The 21,231-nt window shown below is 50.5% G+C and overlaps 1 protein-coding gene across 1 annotated transcript in view; it reads right to left on the bottom strand.

Moving 5' to 3' along the window:
- LOC149995446 (leukocyte immunoglobulin-like receptor subfamily A member 6) overlaps nt 1-20,972 on the bottom strand; it is a 29,690-nt gene extending 8,718 nt beyond the window's left edge. The window contains exons 1-9 of the mRNA XM_090259229.1: nt 20,939-20,972; nt 20,823-20,858; nt 20,375-20,659; nt 19,925-20,230; nt 8,768-9,052; nt 8,318-8,623; nt 6,522-6,641; nt 5,685-5,737; nt 4,778-4,902 (exon numbers count right to left, since the gene is read on the bottom strand). Coding sequence (XP_090115355.1) covers nt 4,778-4,902; nt 5,685-5,737; nt 6,522-6,641; nt 8,318-8,623; nt 8,768-9,052; nt 19,925-20,230; nt 20,375-20,659; nt 20,823-20,858; nt 20,939-20,972 — 1,550 coding nt within the window. The remainder of the gene's footprint in view (nt 1-4,777; nt 4,903-5,684; nt 5,738-6,521; nt 6,642-8,317; nt 8,624-8,767; nt 9,053-19,924; nt 20,231-20,374; nt 20,660-20,822; nt 20,859-20,938) is intronic.
- Nucleotides 20,973-21,231: the final 259 nt, after the last annotated feature.

Genomic DNA, 21,231 nt, shown 5'->3' with positions numbered 1-21,231 from the left:
GGTCCAGAAAAGATCGCGGCGGAAGCAGCGTCAACAGCAGCAACAACGGCCATCTGCCTTCACCTGTAACAAGTGTGGCAGGGATTGTCACTCCCGAGTCGGACTGCACAGCCATTCTCGGCGGTGCAGATAGACTCTCAAGAAGCTACGCCATCGTCTCTCGAGATGGACGGCTGCCGACGATGATTATGGAGAAGCTAAATGAGCTCAGCGGAAACTACAAAGAACTCCAGAAAAACTACAGTGAACTCCAGAAGAACTATAAAGAACTTACTGAGAATTATACCAGCATCAAAAAGGACATGGAAGCTATCAATAAGAGCCAGGAGGAAATGAAGAATACGAACTCTGAATTGAAGAACACAGTAGAAGGAATTAAAAACAGGCTAGAGGAAGCAGAAGATCGGATCAGCGAGCTGGAGGACAATGTAGACAAAAACTCACAGACAGTGCAACAAAATGAAAAAAGGCTGAACAAGACTGAAGAGGCTCTAAGACAGCTGCAGGACAACATGAAACGTAATAATATCCATATCATAGGAATTCCAGAAAGAGAAGAAGAAAAGCAAGGAATAGAAAACCTCTTTGAAAAACTAATTACAGAAAACTTCCCTAACATGAAGAGAGAAAGAATCATGCAAGTCCAGGAAGCACAGAGGGTCCCAATGAAGATGAACCCCAACAGGCCCACTTCAAGACACATCATAATTAAAATGCCGACATTCAAAGACAAAGAGAGAATCCTAAAAGCAGCAAGAGAGAAACAACTAATTACATACAAGGGAGCTCCAATAAGGCTATCATCAGATTTCTCAGCAGAAACACTACAAGCCAGAAGGGAATGGCAAAATATATTCCAAGTAATGAAAAACAAAGGCCTACAACCAAGAATACTCTACCCAGCAAGGCTCTCATTCAAAATGGAAGGTGAAATAAGGAGTTTCCAAGACAAAAGAAGGTTAAAAGAATACATCTCCACCAAACCAGTATTGCAAGAGATGCTAAAGGGTCTGCTTTAAGAAGATGAAGAAACAGAGAGAGACAGAGAGGAACACGAGTACAAAGGGGGAAAATGACAATGAATAAGTACTGAAAGAAAGAAGGAACTTCTACCATTTGCAACAACATGACTGGAACTAGAGAGAATTATGCTTAGCGAAATAAGCCAGGCAACAAAAGAAAATTACCTTATGCTATCACCTGTTACAGGAAACTAATGAACAACAAACAAATGAGCAAAATTGAACCAGAGGTATGTAAACAAGGAATAAACTAACAGTAACAAAGGGGGAGATGGGAGGGAGAGAAGGGCTAAGAAGGGGAAGGTCTAGTCAAAGAACATGTATAAATGACCCATGGACATGGACAACTGGGTGGGGACTGAATGTAGGAGAAGTGGGGGCCGGGTGCAGGGAAGCAAGAGGGGGAAAAAAGTGAGACAACTGTAATGGAAAAACAAACAAACAGAAAATTTTTTAGTGGGGGGAAAAATAAAAATATAAAGAATAGAAATGCAAGTTCAGTGAATATTAGAAGGACAAGGATTTTCCTTCACACTGTATATTTTTCTCCCTATCTGATCCCTCCAGAATTTGGCATTCTAAAGAAGTAAGTAATGACCTAACTTCCTTTGCATAAAACTAATAAGACCAGTTGTTAATAGAGGTTTTGTTTTTTCTTTTTTAACTAAGACTTTGAATGGAAAGTCATGCCTAAAGGAGACATGCCTGGGCTTTGGTTGTTACCAAAAAGCCCTGAACAACTGGGACTGACTTTCAAAGGTAATAAAAGTCCACGAGATAGAAAGCCTGGTACCTTGGATGGATGAGCGGTCCATAGCAATCTTTCCAGGGAAGGAATGAGGTTGTTTTCCTGAAAGATGGCTAGAAGGGACCTTAAGGCACAATGGAAAACCAGGAGGACCTGGAAAAGACAGGTGTTTACAGGCAAGGCTGAATGCCAGGTATGTGGATCTGCTTCTGTGCCTTGAAGGGGAGACTGAAGGTCACCCTAAATGTTCCTTGCGTAAGTTCCAGCAAAGCAGAACTACAGATCATAAGCGATCATTTGCTGCTCTTGTTGTGTTTATGCAAATGAACAGGATAAATTAAAAATGGACTTAATGCAGTCCCTTTAATGACAAGGAGGGTAATCTTAGGGAGAAAAATCAAGATTCAAGGAAGATGACAATGCCCAGTGGTAGACTATAAAGTAGTGCAGCTAACCATTTTTAAAGTTTCTTTTCATTTAAAATTTGTTTTCATTTGAAAGTTAAAGTATGTCTGTGGCATTATCAAAGATGTTTAATTTACAGGCAAGAAGAATGTCAAATGCCTTGCAACTGGAGGTCTTTCCGATAAGACAGTCCTTCAGATTTAGAGACTTGTATGTGGGTTATGTTACGTAAATTAACATGGGTTTTCTGTTTTCAAAGGGCATAAGCCTGCGATGTCATTACCTGAGTGATTGTCTGTATGTATAGGCCTCACTTAATCCTGTCTGCATTGCTGCCTCCTGAGACTCAATGGTTTGGCTGAACTAAGTGGCTGGGTTGGTGAAGAACGGGGTGGTCTGTGGGCTTCACTTTAAAACTGGTTTCTCTTTTCTATCCTAATGGCTTGGACAGAAAGAGCCCAGAGGTCTGAGAGGGGGGAAACCTAAACTATTTCCCTTAGTCCGAACTAAGTATAATGGGCAAAAGGGTTTTGGACAGGTGAGATGTACCTGGTATACCTTCCTCCAAAGAAGCCCTTATTTTCCCTAATGTGGGACATTGAAAAATTAATACCTGTCTTTTGTCATCTAGTGGTTATGGATTGAATGATGTCCTTTAACCCTGTTGCCCCCAGAATACAACGAGGATGCCAGCCTGTTAAACCAAGCATGCCGTTGTCCAGAGACAGCCAATCAGCCTGGAGTCTGCACGATCCTTCCCCTTGTGGGAAGGCCACCCTCCCCTCCTCACCCCCACTCTTATTAGGGATTTCTTGACCCAAGGGTAGGTAGGACGACGACCATGTCCAGCTTGAAGCAGCTAGAGGAGCTCGAGACCTTCGTCCATTGTCCTTTATAAGATTGTAAAGGGTCTTAAGTCTGAGAGGGAGGGATTGTTATTTTTTATTGTTAAAATATTTAACTAATTAATTAATTATTTTTTAAAAAGAAAAAGAATATATGAAAGGGTGAGGCAGGAGAGCTTGTATGTACGACCCATGGGCATGGACTTGGAGAGGGGATTGTTGGGGAAGGGGGGTGCTGGGCGGAGGGGAGCAAAGGGGAAAAAATTGGAACTATTGTAACAATATAATCAATAAAATATACTTGAAAAAATAAACAAAAAGACCAAAGAAAAAATAAAAATAAAAAAATAAAAAAGATTTTCATATTGTTATTTTGTTACAAAAAGACTATCATTTTGTTGTCATTACTTTTTCTTTTTGCTCTGGGGTTTATTTCTTTTTAAATTGACTTTATTGGGTTGACATTGGTTAATAAAATTATATAAGTTTCAGGGGTACAATTCTATAATACATCACCTGTAAATTATACTCTGTGTTCACCACGCCAAGCCAAGTCTCCTTCCATCACCATTTATTCCCCCAAATGCTTTCCCCTCTTGTAGTCACCATACTGGGATTGTTTTATCTTTGCTGAATCTCTTTCCCGTTTTCTCCCAGCCCCCAATCCCCTCCCCCTGACAGCTGTCAATCTGTTTTCGGTACCCATGAATCCTTTTCTGCTTTGTTTGTTAGTTTATTTTGCCCATTAGATTCTACATATAAACAGTCATATGGTGTTTGTCTTTCTGTGACTGGTGTACTTCTCAATGGAATACTACGCAGCCATAAAAAGGAAACAAGATGCTTTGTGTTGTTACAGCATGGATGGGCCTGGAGAATACAAGTTATTTTTAATTGAATACTTCTATTAAAATATAACCGGAGGCAATAGTATATTAGCTTCAGGTGTACAGCACTGATTTTCTACTTGTGGATCTTCCCACGCGCTTCCCACGCTAAGTCCAGTAAGCACGCGTCCTGTGCAAAGTTATTACACATTACTGACTGTGTTCCCCTTGCCATCCACCCCTCTGCTGCACCCCCTCCAGCCACCATCACTTATTCTTCCTGTCTATGGGCCTGTTTTGTTTTGTTTGTTTGCATGATGTTAAAAATTCCACATATAAGTGAAATCTTTCTCTGTCCGAATTATGTCACTCATCCTGATACGCTCTAGGTCCATCCAGGTGGTCACAGATGGAAGGATGCATTATTTCATACGGCAGATTTTCATTCCATTGTGTGTACAGGCCACAGCTTTCTAACCAGTGGTCTGTGGTTCTAACAATTCGATGAGATATTTTTCTAAACCCTTGATAGAATAGCTCAGGCTGGTGATTTTTAAAGGCTTTTTATTTTCTGATAATTCACTCCTGGTTTTTACTGTTCTCACTTCACAGGTTTGACTTGTAATATTTACACAATCATTTAATCTAAACTCTTCACTTCTATTTTGGTTCACACATTGGTCATTGAGAAGTCTGTTTGCTTTATTCCCAAAATGTGGGGATATTAGTTATCACTAACTATGAAATCTGGGGACCCCCGCAGGGTCCCAGGAACTGCTGGGGGCCCATGTCAGGTCTCCAGGCTGGCTGGGGTCACTAGCTGAGTGTCCTTGGGGCAGCTCCTGTACCCTCTGGGGTACCTGCAGTCCCCCTCCCTGGAGTGTGGGGTCTGGGTCCATCCTGGGCTAGCGGAGGGCCAGAGCAGCATACATGCTGGGCTCATCTGGGGGCTCCTCTGACGGGGAGGAACGGGGTGCCCTTGTGTCCCGTCTGACGCTCAAATGGTTCAGCTGGGCATAGGTCACATCCTGGGGGTCGTCCTTGGACCTGATCTGCTGGAGAGACAGTGAGACCGAAACACGTCCCCTTGGTGCCACTGTGGAAATCCTTCATCAATTCTCTCTGTATCGTCAAGGTGACAAGTTCACTGCAGATCAGATGGGTCACTGTCCTGATGGTGTCTGCAGGGACTTCCTGAGCCCTGGGCATCTGGTACTTCCATGGATCTGTCTCTTAACCTAACGCACTGTCTCTCTTGCTCACTCGGCTCCAGCCACACGCCCATCTGGCTGAAGCAGCATGTGCTGCCTCAGGGCCTTTGCACCTGCTGTTGTCTCTGTTCTGGCCCCTCCCCCACCACACACTCTGTCACCTGCTCTTTCTTTATTCTCTCTCACAGCCCTGGCTCTCCAGGATGCCATCTGCCTGCTTGCCTGAGTGTCCCCTGCCCACAGGTGAACATGAGGAGTGTGGGGACCAAGCTACTTCATGCACCTAAATGCAGCCGGTAAACAGTGACCTCATCACTGCTGCTGCGTGAACGCGTGAGGGGTACCCTGGGACCTGTGGGTGTTCACTTATTCATGCCTCCTCCAGAGACCTGGGGCTGCACAAGGTCAGACAGAGGACAAGAAGCCAGCCCAGGGGACCACCTGGGAGGGCCAGGAGGCCACAGGAAAGTGGGAGGAGTGAGTCACAGCAAGAGGTGGTGACGAGAAGGAGAGGTCAGCGTGGACGCTAATGAGAACTACGTGAGGTGAGGACGGGGAAGGGACCACTGGAGTAAAGGGGGCGGCAGGAAGGTCCTTGGTGGCCTGGACAGGAGCAGGGATCTCACCCGAGGGTCCAGCTGCACGCCCTCCTCAGGCTGTGGGTCCTTCATGGTGGCATCTGTGGGGACAGAACGGGGTGTGTCTCCAGGTAGGTCCCTGACATCTCAGGGCTGCAGACCCGCCTGCTCCCAGATGGGCCACTAACCCAGGGGGAGGGGAGGCGCCAGGTCACGCAGTGGGGATTTCAGTCCCTCTCCCCACTGATCCCGCACCTCCCAGGCTGTCCCCTTCCCCATGAACCCTCCCCCAGGGCAGCCGTCCCTTCCTCTCACAGAGGGGCTCTTCCTGGGTGTTTGCAGCTGGGCTGGAGGACAGAGAGTCTCAGCCCTGGGAGGGGAGGGACCCCTCCCGTGTGATTCCAGAGGAAAGAAGGAAACCTTAATAGACTTGATGGGTGCTTTTCAAATTTCATGAGATTGAAGATGAAAAATTAACTTACATTTATTTGTATGTCTGTGCTAACCTTGGATGTTTTCATTCTAGATTTTCCTTTTTTAAAAGAACAGATTTTGTTTATTTATTTTTAGAGAGAGGGGAAGGGAGGGGGAAACAGAGGGAGAGAAACATCCGTGTGTGGTTGCCTCTCACACGCCCCCGACTGTGCACCTGGCCTGCAACCCAGGCCTGTGCCGTGACTGGGAACCGAACTGGTAACTATTTGGTACGGAGGCCAGCATTCAATCCACTGAGTCACAGCAGCGAGGGCTCTTTCTAGATTTTCTGATTTGAGATTCTGGAGAAATTTGTTTCTCAGCTGAGCGTCTCCATCTTCTTTTCTTTCCTGTGGCAGATGCTCTGGGCACCTCTCTCCTGTGGACCCAGCCACCCCGTTCCCTACTCACCTGATGTCCTGCCTTTGTTCTGACACCGCCGGTATCGGAGAAAGAGGAAGAGGAGGAGGAAGAGGGGCAGCAGCACGACCACTGAGACCTCGATCAGGACGATCCAGTACCATGGCAGACCTTGGGCAGGAGTGACGTCATCTGTGAGCCAAAGATGCCATTTAATGAGCACCTACTGTGTGCGAGGCGGTTTGACGTTGTAGTCAACACCGGCAACTCCTGCGGCGCACCTGAAGCCAAGCTGTATTGACTCCGTCTTTCCCTTGGACCCTTCAGCTGCGAAGAGAGGGGGGGTCTGCTGCATGGGCAACAGCAGACCCTCCATATCACCCTGCCCAGGCTCTGTAGCTTCAGCTTCACTGGAGAGGACACTCCAGCGTCATCGCAAGATGTCGATTCAACACGGGAGGAGACAGATACCGTGTCACTCCCGAGTCGGACTGCACAGCCATTCTCGGCGGTGCAGATGGACTCTTAAGAAGCTACACCATCGTCTCTCGAGACGGACGGCTGCCGACGACGACCGACGACGACTGTGTGCGAGGCACATGGTGGGTCTGTTGTACGTCTCCGCTGACCTCACAGCCCTCAGGCCCCACCCCCAGTGCACCGAGGCTCAGAGAGGTTACCCACATGCCCCAGGTTACCCAGCCTGGCCGGGCAGCGCGGCGACGGGACCTGGGACTTGGGGTCCCTGTGCTTTCCTCATGCTGCCCCCAGGTGGACACCAGCCCTGAGTTCTGGGCTCCTCCTCAGCAGGGGGCCTGTCCTGTCTCACATGGAGCCGAGGGTCCTTCCTTACTACCTGCACCCGGCACAGCAGGGACACGGGAGGGGCAGGGGCACGGGGTGGGCCCTGTGTCTCCTGGGTTGTCTCCCCTCTGCAGGGTCCTGGCGCCCCCTTGGGAGGGTCAGACTGGGCTGGGGCGCTGCCTTCCTGTGGTCTCTGAGATCCCTTATGTCATCTAATGTCACCGCAGTCTGTGAGCAGGAGGGGACCGGGATGAGCAGACATGAACCCAACCCTCAGTGCAGAGAAGGGAGCCCTGACCCCACCGCGGGAGCAGCAGAACCGGGACCAGAACGAGGACCCACCAGCTCCCCACAAAGTCTCTCACTTACTGCTCTGCTGACCTGACTCTGTGGTGGGGGGTCCTCCATCCTCAGAGCCGCCTGGAAATTCAGGATGGGGGTGAGGAGTGGGGGCTGCCTTCTCCCCTCCTGAGCCTGGCTCCTCTCCCAGCCTGGGCCCCACATGTCCCTCTGCCATGCCCCCCCTTTCCTGTCACCTGCAGCCTCAGAGCCCTGGGGGCGTGTTGCTCCTGGCATCTCTGCCTGAATCGCTGCCCTGGGGATACAGCCTGTCCCTGAGTGTCCGGGGGACCCAAGACCCCTGATGAACCCTCAGAGCTCCTAGGGCTGCTCTCTGCTCCCTCTGAGCAGAGGTCTCAGTGACGCACAAGCTGAGGGGATGGGTCCTGTGGGTGGGGGCGCAGGGGCCCCCAGGGGGTCCTGGGAAGGGGGACAGAAGTGGGCGAGGGTCAGAGACTAACCCTGGAGCTGTCATCAGACCCTTTCCTCCATCAGCTGTGTGGGACCCAAGACACTCCACTACCCACTGACCACCCCTGAACCTGGGGAGGGGAAGGGGAAGCAGGACAAGGAGTGTCTCTGAGGGGCACATCTGTGCTGGGTGACCATCACTTAGACCCCTCAGTCCCCTCCAACCTCAGATGTCTCCTGGGGACACCACCCTGAACTGACAGCTCAGAAAGGATGAGGTCAGGGGTCCTCACCTGAGACTTGGACCTCCAGGGGGTCACTGGGCAGTGACCACAGCTGGGGGGTGTTCCTGCTACAGCCGTAGCATCTGAACGTCCACCTGCGGCCGGGGGTCACGGGGCCAACAGGGAACAGGGCCTGGAAGTGCCGACTGGGGTGTCGCTGTGAGTCCAGGGTCCCGGGGAGCCTGTCCTCTCCTTCCTCAGTCAGAATGAACCTGTCAGATCCCCACCATGAGACACACTGGAGGGTCACGTTCCCTCCTGGGGTCACGACAAGGCTGGGCAGGGCTGAGAGGCTGGGTTTGATGCTGTAGGATCCTAGGGGAGAAGGAGGCAGCGTGTTAAATGGGGCTCACACCTCCCTCACGTCCCCCAGGGCTGGGCTGTGAGGGGGATATGCCCTGAGAGCACCCCCTTCCTGAGGGCAGAGCCTGAGGCTGGGACCCCTGAGTGTCCTCTCACCTGTCACCACCAGCTCCAGGGGGTCACTGGGCTCTGACCGGCCAGCTGGGCTGAGGTAGTAACAGCGATAGCTCCCTGCATGTCCCTCTGTCACGCGTGTGATGGAGACCTTGGCCTTGTCCCTGGGCTCCAGTGGCTTCTGTCTGTCCCGGGTCACTGATCTTCCCCTCATGTTCATATAGTACTCCTCAGCCTCCACGGTCCCCTGACACCAGATGGTCACAGGGCTCCCCCAGAGGATCACAGGGCCTGGCTCAGCCCAGAGGGTGGGTTTGGGGAGGGTCCCTGGAAGGAACCAGAGGCTGCATTGGAAAGGGCTCCCCCACCCCCCATTCCCCAGCTCAGCCCACGTCCCTCCTCATTACCACCTCATCCCAAGACCCCTGGCTGCCTCCCGAGCCCCAGAAGTGAAGTAGAAGGTGGGACAGGGACCCTGGGGAGGACTCACCTTTCAGCTCGCGGGTTTTCTGGGCCAGACTCACCCCTGGAATAGAGTCCCTGTCAGAAGTTTGCCCCATCAGTGCCCTGTCCCCTCCTGCAGCCCCTGCCCATCCCCACACTGACCGAGGCAGAGAAGAGCAGGGAGGATGGACACCATGCCGTCGCTGTGAGTGCTCCCACTCCCCAGGGGGACGAGACCCTGGGCCTGAAGGACAGAGACGCACAGGATGTGGTGAGTCCGAGGCTGCTGCTGCCCTTCCGGGCTCCCACCTCTGTGGACCCGCTGCGGGCGGACGCCCCGCCCTGGGCCTGGCGCTGGGTTTTTCCGTGACGTGAGCTCAGGAGGCCGGCAGGTCCCTTGGAGCCACTCAGCCCAGTTGTGGGGTCTCTGCTTGTTCCCAGGACCCTCTGCCTGGTCTGAGCTCCTGCGCAGAGAGGGCGGGATCCAGACTCTGGTCCTCAGTCCACCCTCAACAGGCTGACTCCAGAACGGATTGATCACTCACGTTCTCTACCTCCCACACACAAAATACACTTCCGGTGTCTGACTTGTCCATAGACAGACACTCGCTGGTCTCCTACTGCCTGCCGGGTGTTTTTCCCAGATCCAGAACTGCGTCTGAGATCGAGGGGACTGATCTCCTGTATTCTGAGAACCCTTCTTAGCAAGAAATCGGCATTCTAAGGCGATTGTTGCAATTAAGGTGCTTAGAAAGGAGAAATGAGAAAAATTATGAGAACCGGGGACCTTGAAAAAAAGTTTTCCCCAAACATTATAAATATTTAAAATGTTCTGTGAATTATGACAAAACTTCTATGCGATTATAATTATATTAGAAGGCATTGAACAACAGGTAGCATAGAAAATCTCTAGTCAAAGGACACGCATGAATGAGCCATGGGCGTGACGACAGTGTGGGAACTGACTGTGGGAGCCGGGGTAGGGGGTTGGGATGGACAGAGGAGGCCAAAGGGGGGAAATGGAGACAAGTGTCATAGAAGAACAATAAAAAATGATGAAAAGACATTTTCTATATTGTTTGCTAAAGAAGAAGTCGTTGATTCACTCTTCAGCCTGTGGCCCATCAGCATCAATTTTGTGTACGGAGTGAAGCAGGTATGAAAGTCACCTTGTTGGACACTCACACAGCTGGCCCTGCAGCCCGTGATGGGGAGGCCAGGGGCTCCCCCCGGCCCTGTGAGGGTCTCTGCTGTGACTCACGTGACTGTGCTGTGGTCTGAGTCTGAGCCTTCCTTCTGCCCCATGGTCCAGGTACCTCTGCTTTTCAGTTTCTCAAAACTCCAGAATCTTCATCTGCTCTCAGTGACTGGCTTCCTCTCCCCCATGTCTCAGGCAAGAAGGATTCTGATGACATTTGTGGGGGCTGGGTGCTGTGACTGAGGGATCTGAGAACTAGAGAGGAAGTAGGCTGCTCAAGGGTCCTTCAGCCATCCAGGAAGTGGTTGTGTGTGTGTGTGTGTGTGTGTTTACTGCTTTTGAACAGGACTCTCATGAATAAAGATTCTCTGAGTCCTGAAGAGCCTCCATAGTTCGAAGAGGACAGTGACACCCAGGATCTTGGCTGCTCTGAAAGGCAGAAATGACTCCAGTGATTTCCCCAAGGGGAGGGAAGGAGAAAGAGCCCACTTCTCTCAGAGACACAAAGTCACGTGGGAACAGTGAGACTCAGCCCCGAGCTCCAGGCGAGGAGGAAGTGCTGGGAACCCCTGTGGAAGCAGAGTGCATTGCAAAGACCCCAGGCTCATCCCTGCAACCCCTGCTTCACTCTCCTGAGGGCTCCTTGGATTCCAGTCAACGAGGTGGGGAGAGATGGTCACCCTTCATGTCCCCCAGGCAGTGGTAACACCCTCCACCTGCCTGGGTACTGAGTTCTGCACCCTCACTATCCTCTCAGTTCACCCTTCACATCAGTCTTTGCAAATTACATTTCAGATTCTGTCCATTTTCTGCTAAAAGTTTCTCCATGGCCCTGTCTTCAGGTACCTCCAGTCATTTCTTTCTGAACTGAAAACTATTCATGATCATCCACGCGGAGGGTTGATCTCACAAACAAATGAGCCAACAGCAATCAAGACTTAACTACACTAAGAGAGCTCACAAAACCCAAACAGGAGATGTCCTTAGAGTGCCCAGCTCAGGAGATCAATGGGACTCAATCACCGAGCCCCGCAGAACACCTACATCAGAAAGCCACCCCACAGACAGTGTGAGTCATGCAGCACAAGGAACCAACAAACACAGTGAGGCAGCCAAAGCGGGGAGACGAAGAAATGGACCCTCATTTTAAAAGAATAGGTGGAATCTCCAGAAGAAAAAAAAAGAGCTAAATAAGATGGAGGCAAACAATTGATGAGCTCTAGAGTTCAAAGTAATAGTCGTCAGGATCCTCAAGGAACTTAGTGAGAACTACAGGAGCACAAAAAAGGACATAAAAACCATATAAAAAGACCAGTAAAAGATAAAGAATAGCATATCTGACATCAAGAATGCATTGGAAGGAATTAAAAGCAGGTTAGATGAAGCAGAGGATTGTATCAGTGATTTTAAAAGACAAGGTAGAGCCCTGGCTGGTGTGGCTCACTGGATTGAGTGCCTACCTGTGAACTAAAGGGTCGCAGGTTTGATTCCCAGTCAGGGCACGTGCCTGGGTTGTGGGCCAGGTCCCCAGTTGGGAGCGCACAAGAGGCAACCACACATTGATGTTTCTCTTTCTCTTCCTCCTTCCCTTCCCCTCTCTAAAATAAATAAATAAAATCTTTAAAGAAAGACACGGTAGAACAAAACACCCAATCTGAGCAGTGAAAAGAAAAATGACTTAAAAAAAGAAAAGAATGAGGATAGTTTTAAGGGAACTTTGCGACGACATAAAATGTAACAACCTCTGAACCTGTTTGAGGATATAATGGCAGAAAACTTTCCTAACCTGGTGAAAGAAAAAGGCAGAAATGTTCAGGAAGCACAGAGAGTCCCAATTAAGATGAACCCCAAAAGACCCACAGCAAGACACTTCATGGTTAAAATGTGAAAGTTTGAAGACAAAGAGAGAATCTTAAAAGCAGCAGGAGAGAGACAGTTACCCAGAAGGAACTTCCCATAAGACTGTCAGCTGATTTCTCACCAGAAACACTTCAAGCCAGAAGAAATTGGCATGAAGTATTCAAAGCAATGAAAGCAAGTATCTGAAACCAAGAATACTCTATGCAGCAATATTACCATTTAAAATGGAAGGCAAAATAGAGCTTCCCAGACCAAAAACAAACAAACAAAATGCCCCCAAACTAAAAGAGTTCATTACCACCAAACCAGTACTGCAAAAAAATAAAATAAAATAAAATAAAGGGAATGCCTTAAGAAGTAACACACACAGAGGAACGTAGGCATAAAAATGGCAATAAATAAGTACCTATTAAAAATATCTTTTAATGTAAGTGTTTTAAATGCCCCAATCATAAAACATAGGGTAGGGGAATGGATAAGTAAACTTGACCCATATATATGCTGTCTCCAGGAGACCCACCTCAGAACAAAAGTCACATAGGCTGAAAGTGATGAGATGGATAAAAAAATTATATGCAAAGGAAACAAACAAACAAACGAAAGCTGGGGCAGCAATAGTTATATCTGGCAAAATAGACTTCAAAGTGAGGGCATTGGTCTGTTTTCAGATCTTGGCTATTGCAAACAACACTGCTATGAACATAGGGTGCATACATAATATTCTTTCAAAGAGGTGTTTTGGAATTCTTAGAATGAATTCCCAGAAGTGGGATTGCTGGATCAAAAGGCAGTTCTATTTTAAATTTTTTGAGGAAATCCCAAACTGTTTTCCACAGTGGCTGCACCAGTCTGCATTCCCGCCCACAGGGCACAAGGAAAACACAACAATTTTTAAAAAGGCATAAAAACTGATGTAAAATAAAAAAGTAAAATTAATGTGAAAAAAAGAAATGTGTGCATTCTTCCATATTTTCTTGTTCCTTCAAGGTTAGATTTATGAGTGTGATTAATAGTTCCAAAACTGAATTTTGGGGACTTCCAGTCAAGATGGAGGCCTAGACAGACACGCTGCATCTCCCACCACAACTAAGAAGGAACACAACTACCTCAGAAGTAGAGACAACCAGAAGTTCCAGAAAATAGAGCTGCATGGAAATCTAACAAACAAAGACATAAAGAAGAAATACACATTCAGACAGGTAGGAGGGGCGGAGCCGAGACAGAGAGGTCATGGTGTGGTGGCAGCAGCGGGCCCAGAGACAGCAGAGCCACACATTTAAAATAGTCGGGAGGGACACCTGGGGATCGTTCCCAGCACCAGACCAGACCGCGAAGCTCACAGTCCCAGCACCGGGGAAGATAAAGCCCAAGTGCTTCTGACTGTGCAGACCAGTGGGGGTTGGGGCGGAGGAAGGAACTGCCGATCTCTCAGCAGAGTCCACTTGTTTAAAGGGCCCCCACGGTCCTAGAACATCCACAGACCCACCCACTCTGGGAACGATGGTCAGGGTAACAGCTAGAGGGGCGTCAGTCCCATACGGAAGTGGGAGAAGTGCCTGGTAAAGGGGCGAGTGCTGGACAGGCGGCATTGTTCCCTCTCAGACCCCCGCCCCCACATACAGCACCACAACGTGGTGAAACGGGTCGCCCTGTACTGATGAATCCCTAAGGCTTTTCTCCTTACAACGTAACAGGTGTGACAACTTTACCTAAGACACAGAGGCAAATGAACACAGCCTGTCAAGATGAGGAGACAGAGAAGTATGACCCAAAAGAGGGAATGGATCAAGGTTCCAGTGGGAGAACTGAGTGACGAGGAGATAGCTAACCTAACAGATGCAGAATTCAAAACACTGGTGATGAAGATGCTCACAGGCTTGTTAGATATACTTAAGTATGGCAAACGCATAAGGGAAGAATTGAAGGCTAAGCTAAATGAAACGAAGAAAAACTCACACAAAACCAATGGTGAAGGGAAGGAAACTGGGGTTCAAACCAATGATTTGAAACATAAGGAAGAAAAAAACTGTCAACCAGTGCAGAATGAGGAAACAAGAATTGAAAAAAATGAGGAGAGGCTTAGGAACCTCTGGGACAACTTTAAATGTGGCAACATCCGAAACATAGGGGTGCCAGAAGGGGAAGAGGAAAAGAAATAAATAAAAAGCTTATGTGAAAAAATAATGAAGGAAAACTTCCCAAATTTGACGAAGGAAATAAACATACAAGTCCAGGAAGAACAGAGTCCCAAAGAAACTAGATTCAAGGAGGATCACACCAAAACACATAATCATTAAAATGCCAAAGGTTCAAGATAAAGAGAGAATCTTAAGAGTAGGAAGATAAAAGCAGAGAGTTACCTACAAAGGGGTGCCTATAAGACTGAAACTTTGCAGGCAAGAAGGAACTGGCAAGAAGTATTCAATGTGATGAAGAGCTAGGACCTACAACCAAGGCTACTCTATCCAGCAAAGCTATCATTTAGAATGGAAGGGCAGATGAAGTGCTTCCCAGACAAGGTAAAGCTAAAGGAGCTCATCAACACCAAGCCATTATTACATGAAATGTTAAAGGGACTTATTTAAGGAAAAGAAGATCAAAACTATGAACATTAAAATGACAACAAACTCACACCTATCGACAACTGAATCTAAAAAAATAAAAACAAAATCCAACTAAGCAAACCAGAATAGGAACAGAATCAGTGGTATGGGGATCCTTTCGAAAGTTATCAGCCAGGAGAGGGTAAGGGGAGAAATGGTGCAGGGATTAAGAAGCATAATTGGTTGGTACAAAATAGACAGAAGGAAGTTAAGAATAATATAGGAAAGTGTGAAGCCAAAGGACTTGTATGCAGGACCCATGGACATGAACTAAGAGGGGTGGGATTGCTGGAGGGAAGGGAGGTACTGGGCAGAGGGGAGCAAAGGGAAAAAAATTGGAACTACTGTAACAACATAATCAATAAAATATACTTAAAAAAACCCTGAATTTTTGACTTTATTATCTCTCTGTTTTTGTTTTTCCTCATTATCATTTCCCGAGTTACACTGTTGCTTAGAAAAATTTGCTATTCTTTTACAATTATTTTGAGGCGTTAAAACAATCATTTAAAAAAGATTTTCATATTGTTATTTTGTTACCAAAAGACTATCATTTTGTTGTTATTAGTTTTTCTTTTTGCTCTGGGGCTTATTTCTTTTTAAGTTGACTTTATTGGGGTGACATTGGTTAATAAAAGTATATAAGTTTCAGGGGTACAATTCTATAATACATCACCTGTAAATTATACTCTGTGTTCACCACCCCAAGCCAAGTCTCCTTCCATCACCATTTATCCCCCAAATGCCTTCCCCTCTTGTAGTCACCATACTGGGATTGTTTTATCTTTGCTGAATCTCTTTCCCGTTTTCTCCCAGCCCCCAATCCCCTCCCCCTGACAGCTGTCAATCTGTTTTCGGTACCTATGAATCCTTTTCTGCTTTGTTTGTTAGTTTATTTTGCCCATTAGATTCTACATATAAACAGTCATATGGTGTTTGTCTTTCTGTGACTGGTGTGCTTCTCAATGGAATACTACGCAGCCATAAAAAGGGAACAAAATGTTTTGTGTTGTTACAGCATGGATGGACCTGGGGAATACAAGTTCTTTTTAATTGAATACTTTTATTAAAATATAACCGGAGGCAATATTATATTAGCTTCAGGTGTGCAGCACTGATTTTCTACTTGTGGATCTTACCATGCGCTTCCCACGCTAAGTCCAGTAAGCACGCGTCCTGTGCAAAGTTATTGCACATTACTGACTGTGTTCCCCTTGCCATCCACCCCTCTGCTGCACCCCCTCCAGCCACCATCATTTCTTCTTCCTGTCTATGGGTCTCTTTGGTTTTGTTTGTTTGCGTGACGTTAAAAATTCCACATATAAGTGAAATCTTTCTCTGTCTGAATTATGTCACTCACCCTGATACGCTCTAGGTCCACCCAGGTGGTCACAGATGGAAGGATGCATTATTTCATACGGCAGATTTTCATTCCATTGTGTGTACAGGCTACAGCTTTCTAACCAGTGGTCTGTGGTTCTAACAGTTCGATGAGATCTTTTTCTAAACCCTTGATAGAATAGCTCAGGCTGGTGATTTTTAAAGGCTTTTTATTTTCTGATAATTCACTCCTGGTTTTTACTGTTCTCACTTCACAGGTTTGACTTGTAATATTTACACAATCATTTAATCTAAACTCTTCACTTCTGTTTTGGTTCACACATTGGTCATTGAGAAGTCTGCTTGCTTTATTCCCAAAATGTGGGGATATTAGTTATCACTAACTATGAAATCTGGGGACCCCCGCAGGGTCCCAGGAACTTCTGGGGGCCCATGTCAGGCCTCCAGGCTGGCTGGGGTCACTAGCTGAGTGTCCTTGGGGCAGCTCCTGTACCCTCTGGGGTACCTGCAGGCCCCCTCCCTGGAGTGTGGGCTCTGGGTCCATCCTGGGCTAGCGGACGGCCAGAGCAGCGTACATGCTGGGCTCATCTGGGGGCTCCTCTGACGGGGAGGAACGGGCTGCCCTTGTCTCCCGTCTGACGCTCAAATGGTTCAGCTGGGCATAGGTCACATCCTGGGGGTCGTCCTTGGACCTGATCTGCTGGAGAGACAGTGAGACCAAAACACGTCCCCTTGGTGCCACTGTGGAAATCCTTCATCGATTCTCTCCATATCATCAAGGTGACAAGTTCACTGCAGATCAGATGGGTCACTGTCCTGATGGCGTCTGCAGGGACTTCCTGAGCCTTGGCCTCTGGTACTTCCATGGATCTGTCTCTTAACCTAACGCACTGTCTCTCTTGCTCACTCGGCTCCAGCCACACGGCCCATCTGGCTGAAGCAGCATGTGCTGCCTCAGGGCCTTTGCACCTGCTGTTGTCTCTGTTCTGGCCCCTCCCCCACCACACACTCTGTCCCCTGCCCTTGCTTTATTCTCCCTCACAGCCCTGGTTCTCCAGGATGCCATCTGCCTGCTTGCCTGCATCTCTCCCACCCACAGGTGAGCACGAGGAGTGTAGAGAGAGGGCTGCCCTCTGGCACCTAAATGCATCCAGTAAACAGTGACCCCATCACTGCTGATGTGTGAACGCATGAGGGGGACCCTGGGACCTGTGGGTGTTCACTTATTCATGCCTCCTCCTGAGACCTGGGGCTGCAAAAGATCAGACAGAGGACGAGGAGCCAGCCCGGGGGGCCACCTAGGAGGGCCAAGAGGCCACAGGAAAGTGGGAGGAGTGAGTCACAGCAGAAGGTGACCAGAAGGAGAGGTCAGCGTGGACGCTAATGAGAACTAGGTGAAGTGAGGACAGGGAAGGGACCACTGGAGTAAAGGGGGCGGCAGGAAGGTCCTTGGTGGCCTGGACAGGAGCAGGGATCTCACCCGAGGGTCCAGCTGCACGCCCTCCTCAGACTGTGGGTCCTTCCTGGTGGCATCTGTGGGGACAGGACGGGGTGTGTCTCCTGGCAGGTCCCCGGGATGTCAGGGCTGCAGACCCGCCTGCTCCCAGATGGGCCACTAACCGAGGGGGAGGGGAGGTGCCAGGTCACGCAGTGGGGATTTCAGTCCCTCCCACCCCTGACCCCGCACCTCCCAGGCTGTCCCCTTCCCCATGAACCCTCCCCCATGGCAGCCGTCCCTTCCTCTCACAGAGGGGCTCTTCCTGGGTGTCTGCAGCTGGGCTGGAGGACAGAGAGTCTCAGCCCTGGGAGGGGAAGGACCCCTCCCGTGTGATTCCAGAGGAAAGAAGGAAACCTTAACAGACTTGATGGGTGCTTTTCAAATTCCATGAGATTGAAAATGAAAAATTAACTTACATTTATTTGTATGTCTGTGCTAACCTTGAATGTTTTCATTCTAGATTTTTCTTTTTTAAAAGAACAGATTTTATTTATTTATTTTTAGAGAGAGGGGAAGGGAGGGGGAAACAGAGGGAGAGAAACATCCGTGTGTGGTTGCCTCTCACACGCCCCCGACTGTGCAGCTGGCCTGCAACCCAGGCCTGTGCCGTGACTGGGAACCGAACTGGTAACTATTTGGTACGGAGGCCAGCACTCAATCCACTGAGTCACAGCAGCGAGGGCTCTTTCTAGATTTTCCGATGTGAGATTCTGGAGAAATTTGTTTCTCAGCTGAGCGCCTCCATCTTCTTGTCTTTCCTGCAGCAGGTGCTCTGGGCATCTCTCTCCTGTGGACCCAGCCACCCCGTTCCCTACTCACCTGATGTCCTGCCTTTGTTCTGACACTGCTGGTATTGGAGAAAGAGGAAGAGGAGGAGGAAGAGGGGCTGCAGCATGACCACTGAGACCCTGATCAGGACGATCCAGTACCATGGCAGACCTTGGGCAGGAGTGATGTCATCTGTGAGCCAAAGATGCCATTTAATGAGCACCTACTGTGTGCGAGGCACATGCTGGGTCTGTTGTTCGTCTCCTCTGACCTCACAGCCCTCAGGCCCCACCCCCAGTGCCCTGTGGCTCAGAGAGGTTACCCACGTGCCCCAGGTCAGCCAGCCTGGCCGGGCAGCGCGGGGACGGGACCTGGGAAGTGGGGTCCCTCTGCTTTCCTCATGCTGCCCCCAGGTGGCTGCAGCCCTGAGCTCTGGGCTCCTCCTCAGCAGGGGGCCTGTCCTGTCTCACATGGAGCCGAGGGTCCTTCCTTACTACCTCCACCCGGCACAGCAGGGACACGGGAGGTTCAGGGGCACGGGGTGGGTCCTGTGTCTCCTGGGTGGTCTCCCCTCTACAGGGTCCTGGCGCCCCCTTGGGAGGGTCAGACTGGACTGGGGCGCTGCCTTCCTGTGCTTTCTGAGACCCCTTATGTCACCTAATGTCACCGCAGTCTGTGAGCAGGAGGGGACCGGGATGAACAGACATGAACCCGACCCTCAGTGCAGAGAAGGGAGCCCTGTCCCCGCCGTGGGAGCAGCAGAGCCGGGACCAGAACGAGGACCCACCAGCCCCCCACAAAGTCTCTCACTTACTGCTCTGCTGACCTGACTCTGTGGTGGGGGGTCCTCCATCCTCAGATCCGCCTGGAAATTCAGGATGGGGGTGAGAGGTGGGTCTGCCTTCTCCCCTCCTGAGCCTGGATCCTCTCCCAGCCTGGGCCCCACATGTCCCTCTGCCATGCCCCCCCTTTCCTGTCACCTGCAGCCTCAGAGCCCTGGGGGCCTGTTGCTCCCGGCATCTCTGCCTGACTCCCTGCCCTGGGGACACAGCCCATCCCTGAGTGTCCGGGGGACCCAAGACCCCTGATGGACCCTCAGAGCTCCCAGGGCTGCTCTGTGCTCCTTCTGAGCAGAGGTCTCAGTGACGCACGAGTTGAGGGGATGGGTCCTGTGATGGGGGGCAGGGGACCCCAGGGGGTCCTAGGAAGGGGGACAGAAGTGGCTGAGGGTCGGGGACTAACCCTGGAGCTGTCAACAGACCCTTTCCTCCATCAGCTGTGTGGGCCACAAGACACTCCCCCTGCCCACCTGTCACCTCTGATACCAGGGGAGGGAGAGGGGAGGCAGGACAGGGAGGGTCTCTGAGGGGCACATCTCTGCTGGGCGACCATCACTTAGACCCCTCAGTCCCCTCCAACCTCAGATGTCTCCTTGGGATACCACCCCAAGCTGACGGCTCAGGAAGGATGGGGTCAGGGGCCCTCACCTGAGACCAGGAGCTCCAGGGGTTCACTGGGCAGTGACCACTCCTGTGGGGTGTGCCTGTAACAGCCGTAGCATCTGAACGTCCACCTGCGGCCGGGGGTCACGGGTCCCACAGGGAACAAGGCCTGCACCTGCCCACTGGGGTGTCGCTGTGAGTCCAGGGTCCAGGGGAGCCTGTCCTCTCCTTCCTCAGTCAGAATGAACCTGTCAAATCCCCACCATGAGCCACACTGGAGGGTCACGTTCCCTCCTGGGGTCACGACAGGGCTGGGCAGGGCTGAGAGGCTGGGTTTGATGCTGTAGGATCCTAGGGGAGAAGGAGGCAGTGAGTTAAATGGGACTCACACCTCCCTCATGTCCCACGTGGCTGGGCTGTGAGGGGGAGACACCCTGAGAGAACCCCCTTCCTGTGGGCAGAGCCTGAGGCTGGGACCCCTGAGTGTCCTCTCACCTGTCACCACCAGCTCCAGGGGGTCACTGCGCGCTGACCAGCCAGCGGGGCTGAGATAATTACAGAGATAGCTCCCTGCATGTCCCTCTGTCATGTGTGTGATGGAGAACTTGGCCTTGTCCCTGGGCTCCAGTGGCTTCTCTCTCTGCCAGCGCACTGGGCTTCCCTCTTTGTCCACACGGTACTCCTCAGCCTCCACGGTCCCCTGACACCAGATGGTCACGGGGCTCCCCCAGGGGATCACAGGGCCTGGCTCAGCCCAGAGGGTGGGTTTGGGGAGGGTCCCTGGAAGGAACCAGAGGCTGCATTGGAAAGGGCTCCCCCACCCCCCATTCCCCCGCTCAGCCCACGTCCCTCCTCATTACCACCTCATCCCAGGACCCCTTGCTGCCTCCCGAGCCCCAGGGGTGAAGTAGAAGCTGGGACAGGGACCCTGGGGAGAACTCACCCTTCAGCTCGCGGGTTTTCTGGGCCACGCTTAGCCCTGGAATAGAGTCCCTGTCAGAGGTTTGCCCCGTCGGTGCCCTGTGCCCTCCTGCGGCCCCTGCCCGTCCCCACACTGACCGAGGCAGAGAAGGGCAGGGAGGATGGACACCATGCCGTCGCTGTGAGTGCTCCCGCTCCCCAGGGGGACGAGACCCTGGGCCTGAAGGACAGAGACGCACAGGATGTGGTGAGTCCGAGGCTGCTGCCGCCTTTCCGGGCTCCCACCTCTGTGGACCCGCTGCAGGCGGACGCCCCGCCCTGGGCCTGGCGCTGGGTTTTTCCGTGACGTGAGCTCAGGAGGCCGGCAGGTCCCTTGGAGCCACTCAGCCCAGTTGTGGGGTCTCTGCTTGTTCCCAGGACCCTCTGCCTGG

Source organism: Furipterus horrens, unplaced genomic scaffold (genome assembly GCF_987537825.1).
Source record: "Furipterus horrens unplaced genomic scaffold, mFurHor1.1.pri manual_scaffold_13, whole genome shotgun sequence".
NCBI classification, from domain to species: domain Eukaryota; kingdom Metazoa; phylum Chordata; class Mammalia; order Chiroptera; family Furipteridae; genus Furipterus; species Furipterus horrens.
The sequence above is the reverse complement of the archived record's forward strand: the minus strand, read 5'-3'. Positions and strand labels throughout refer to the sequence as shown.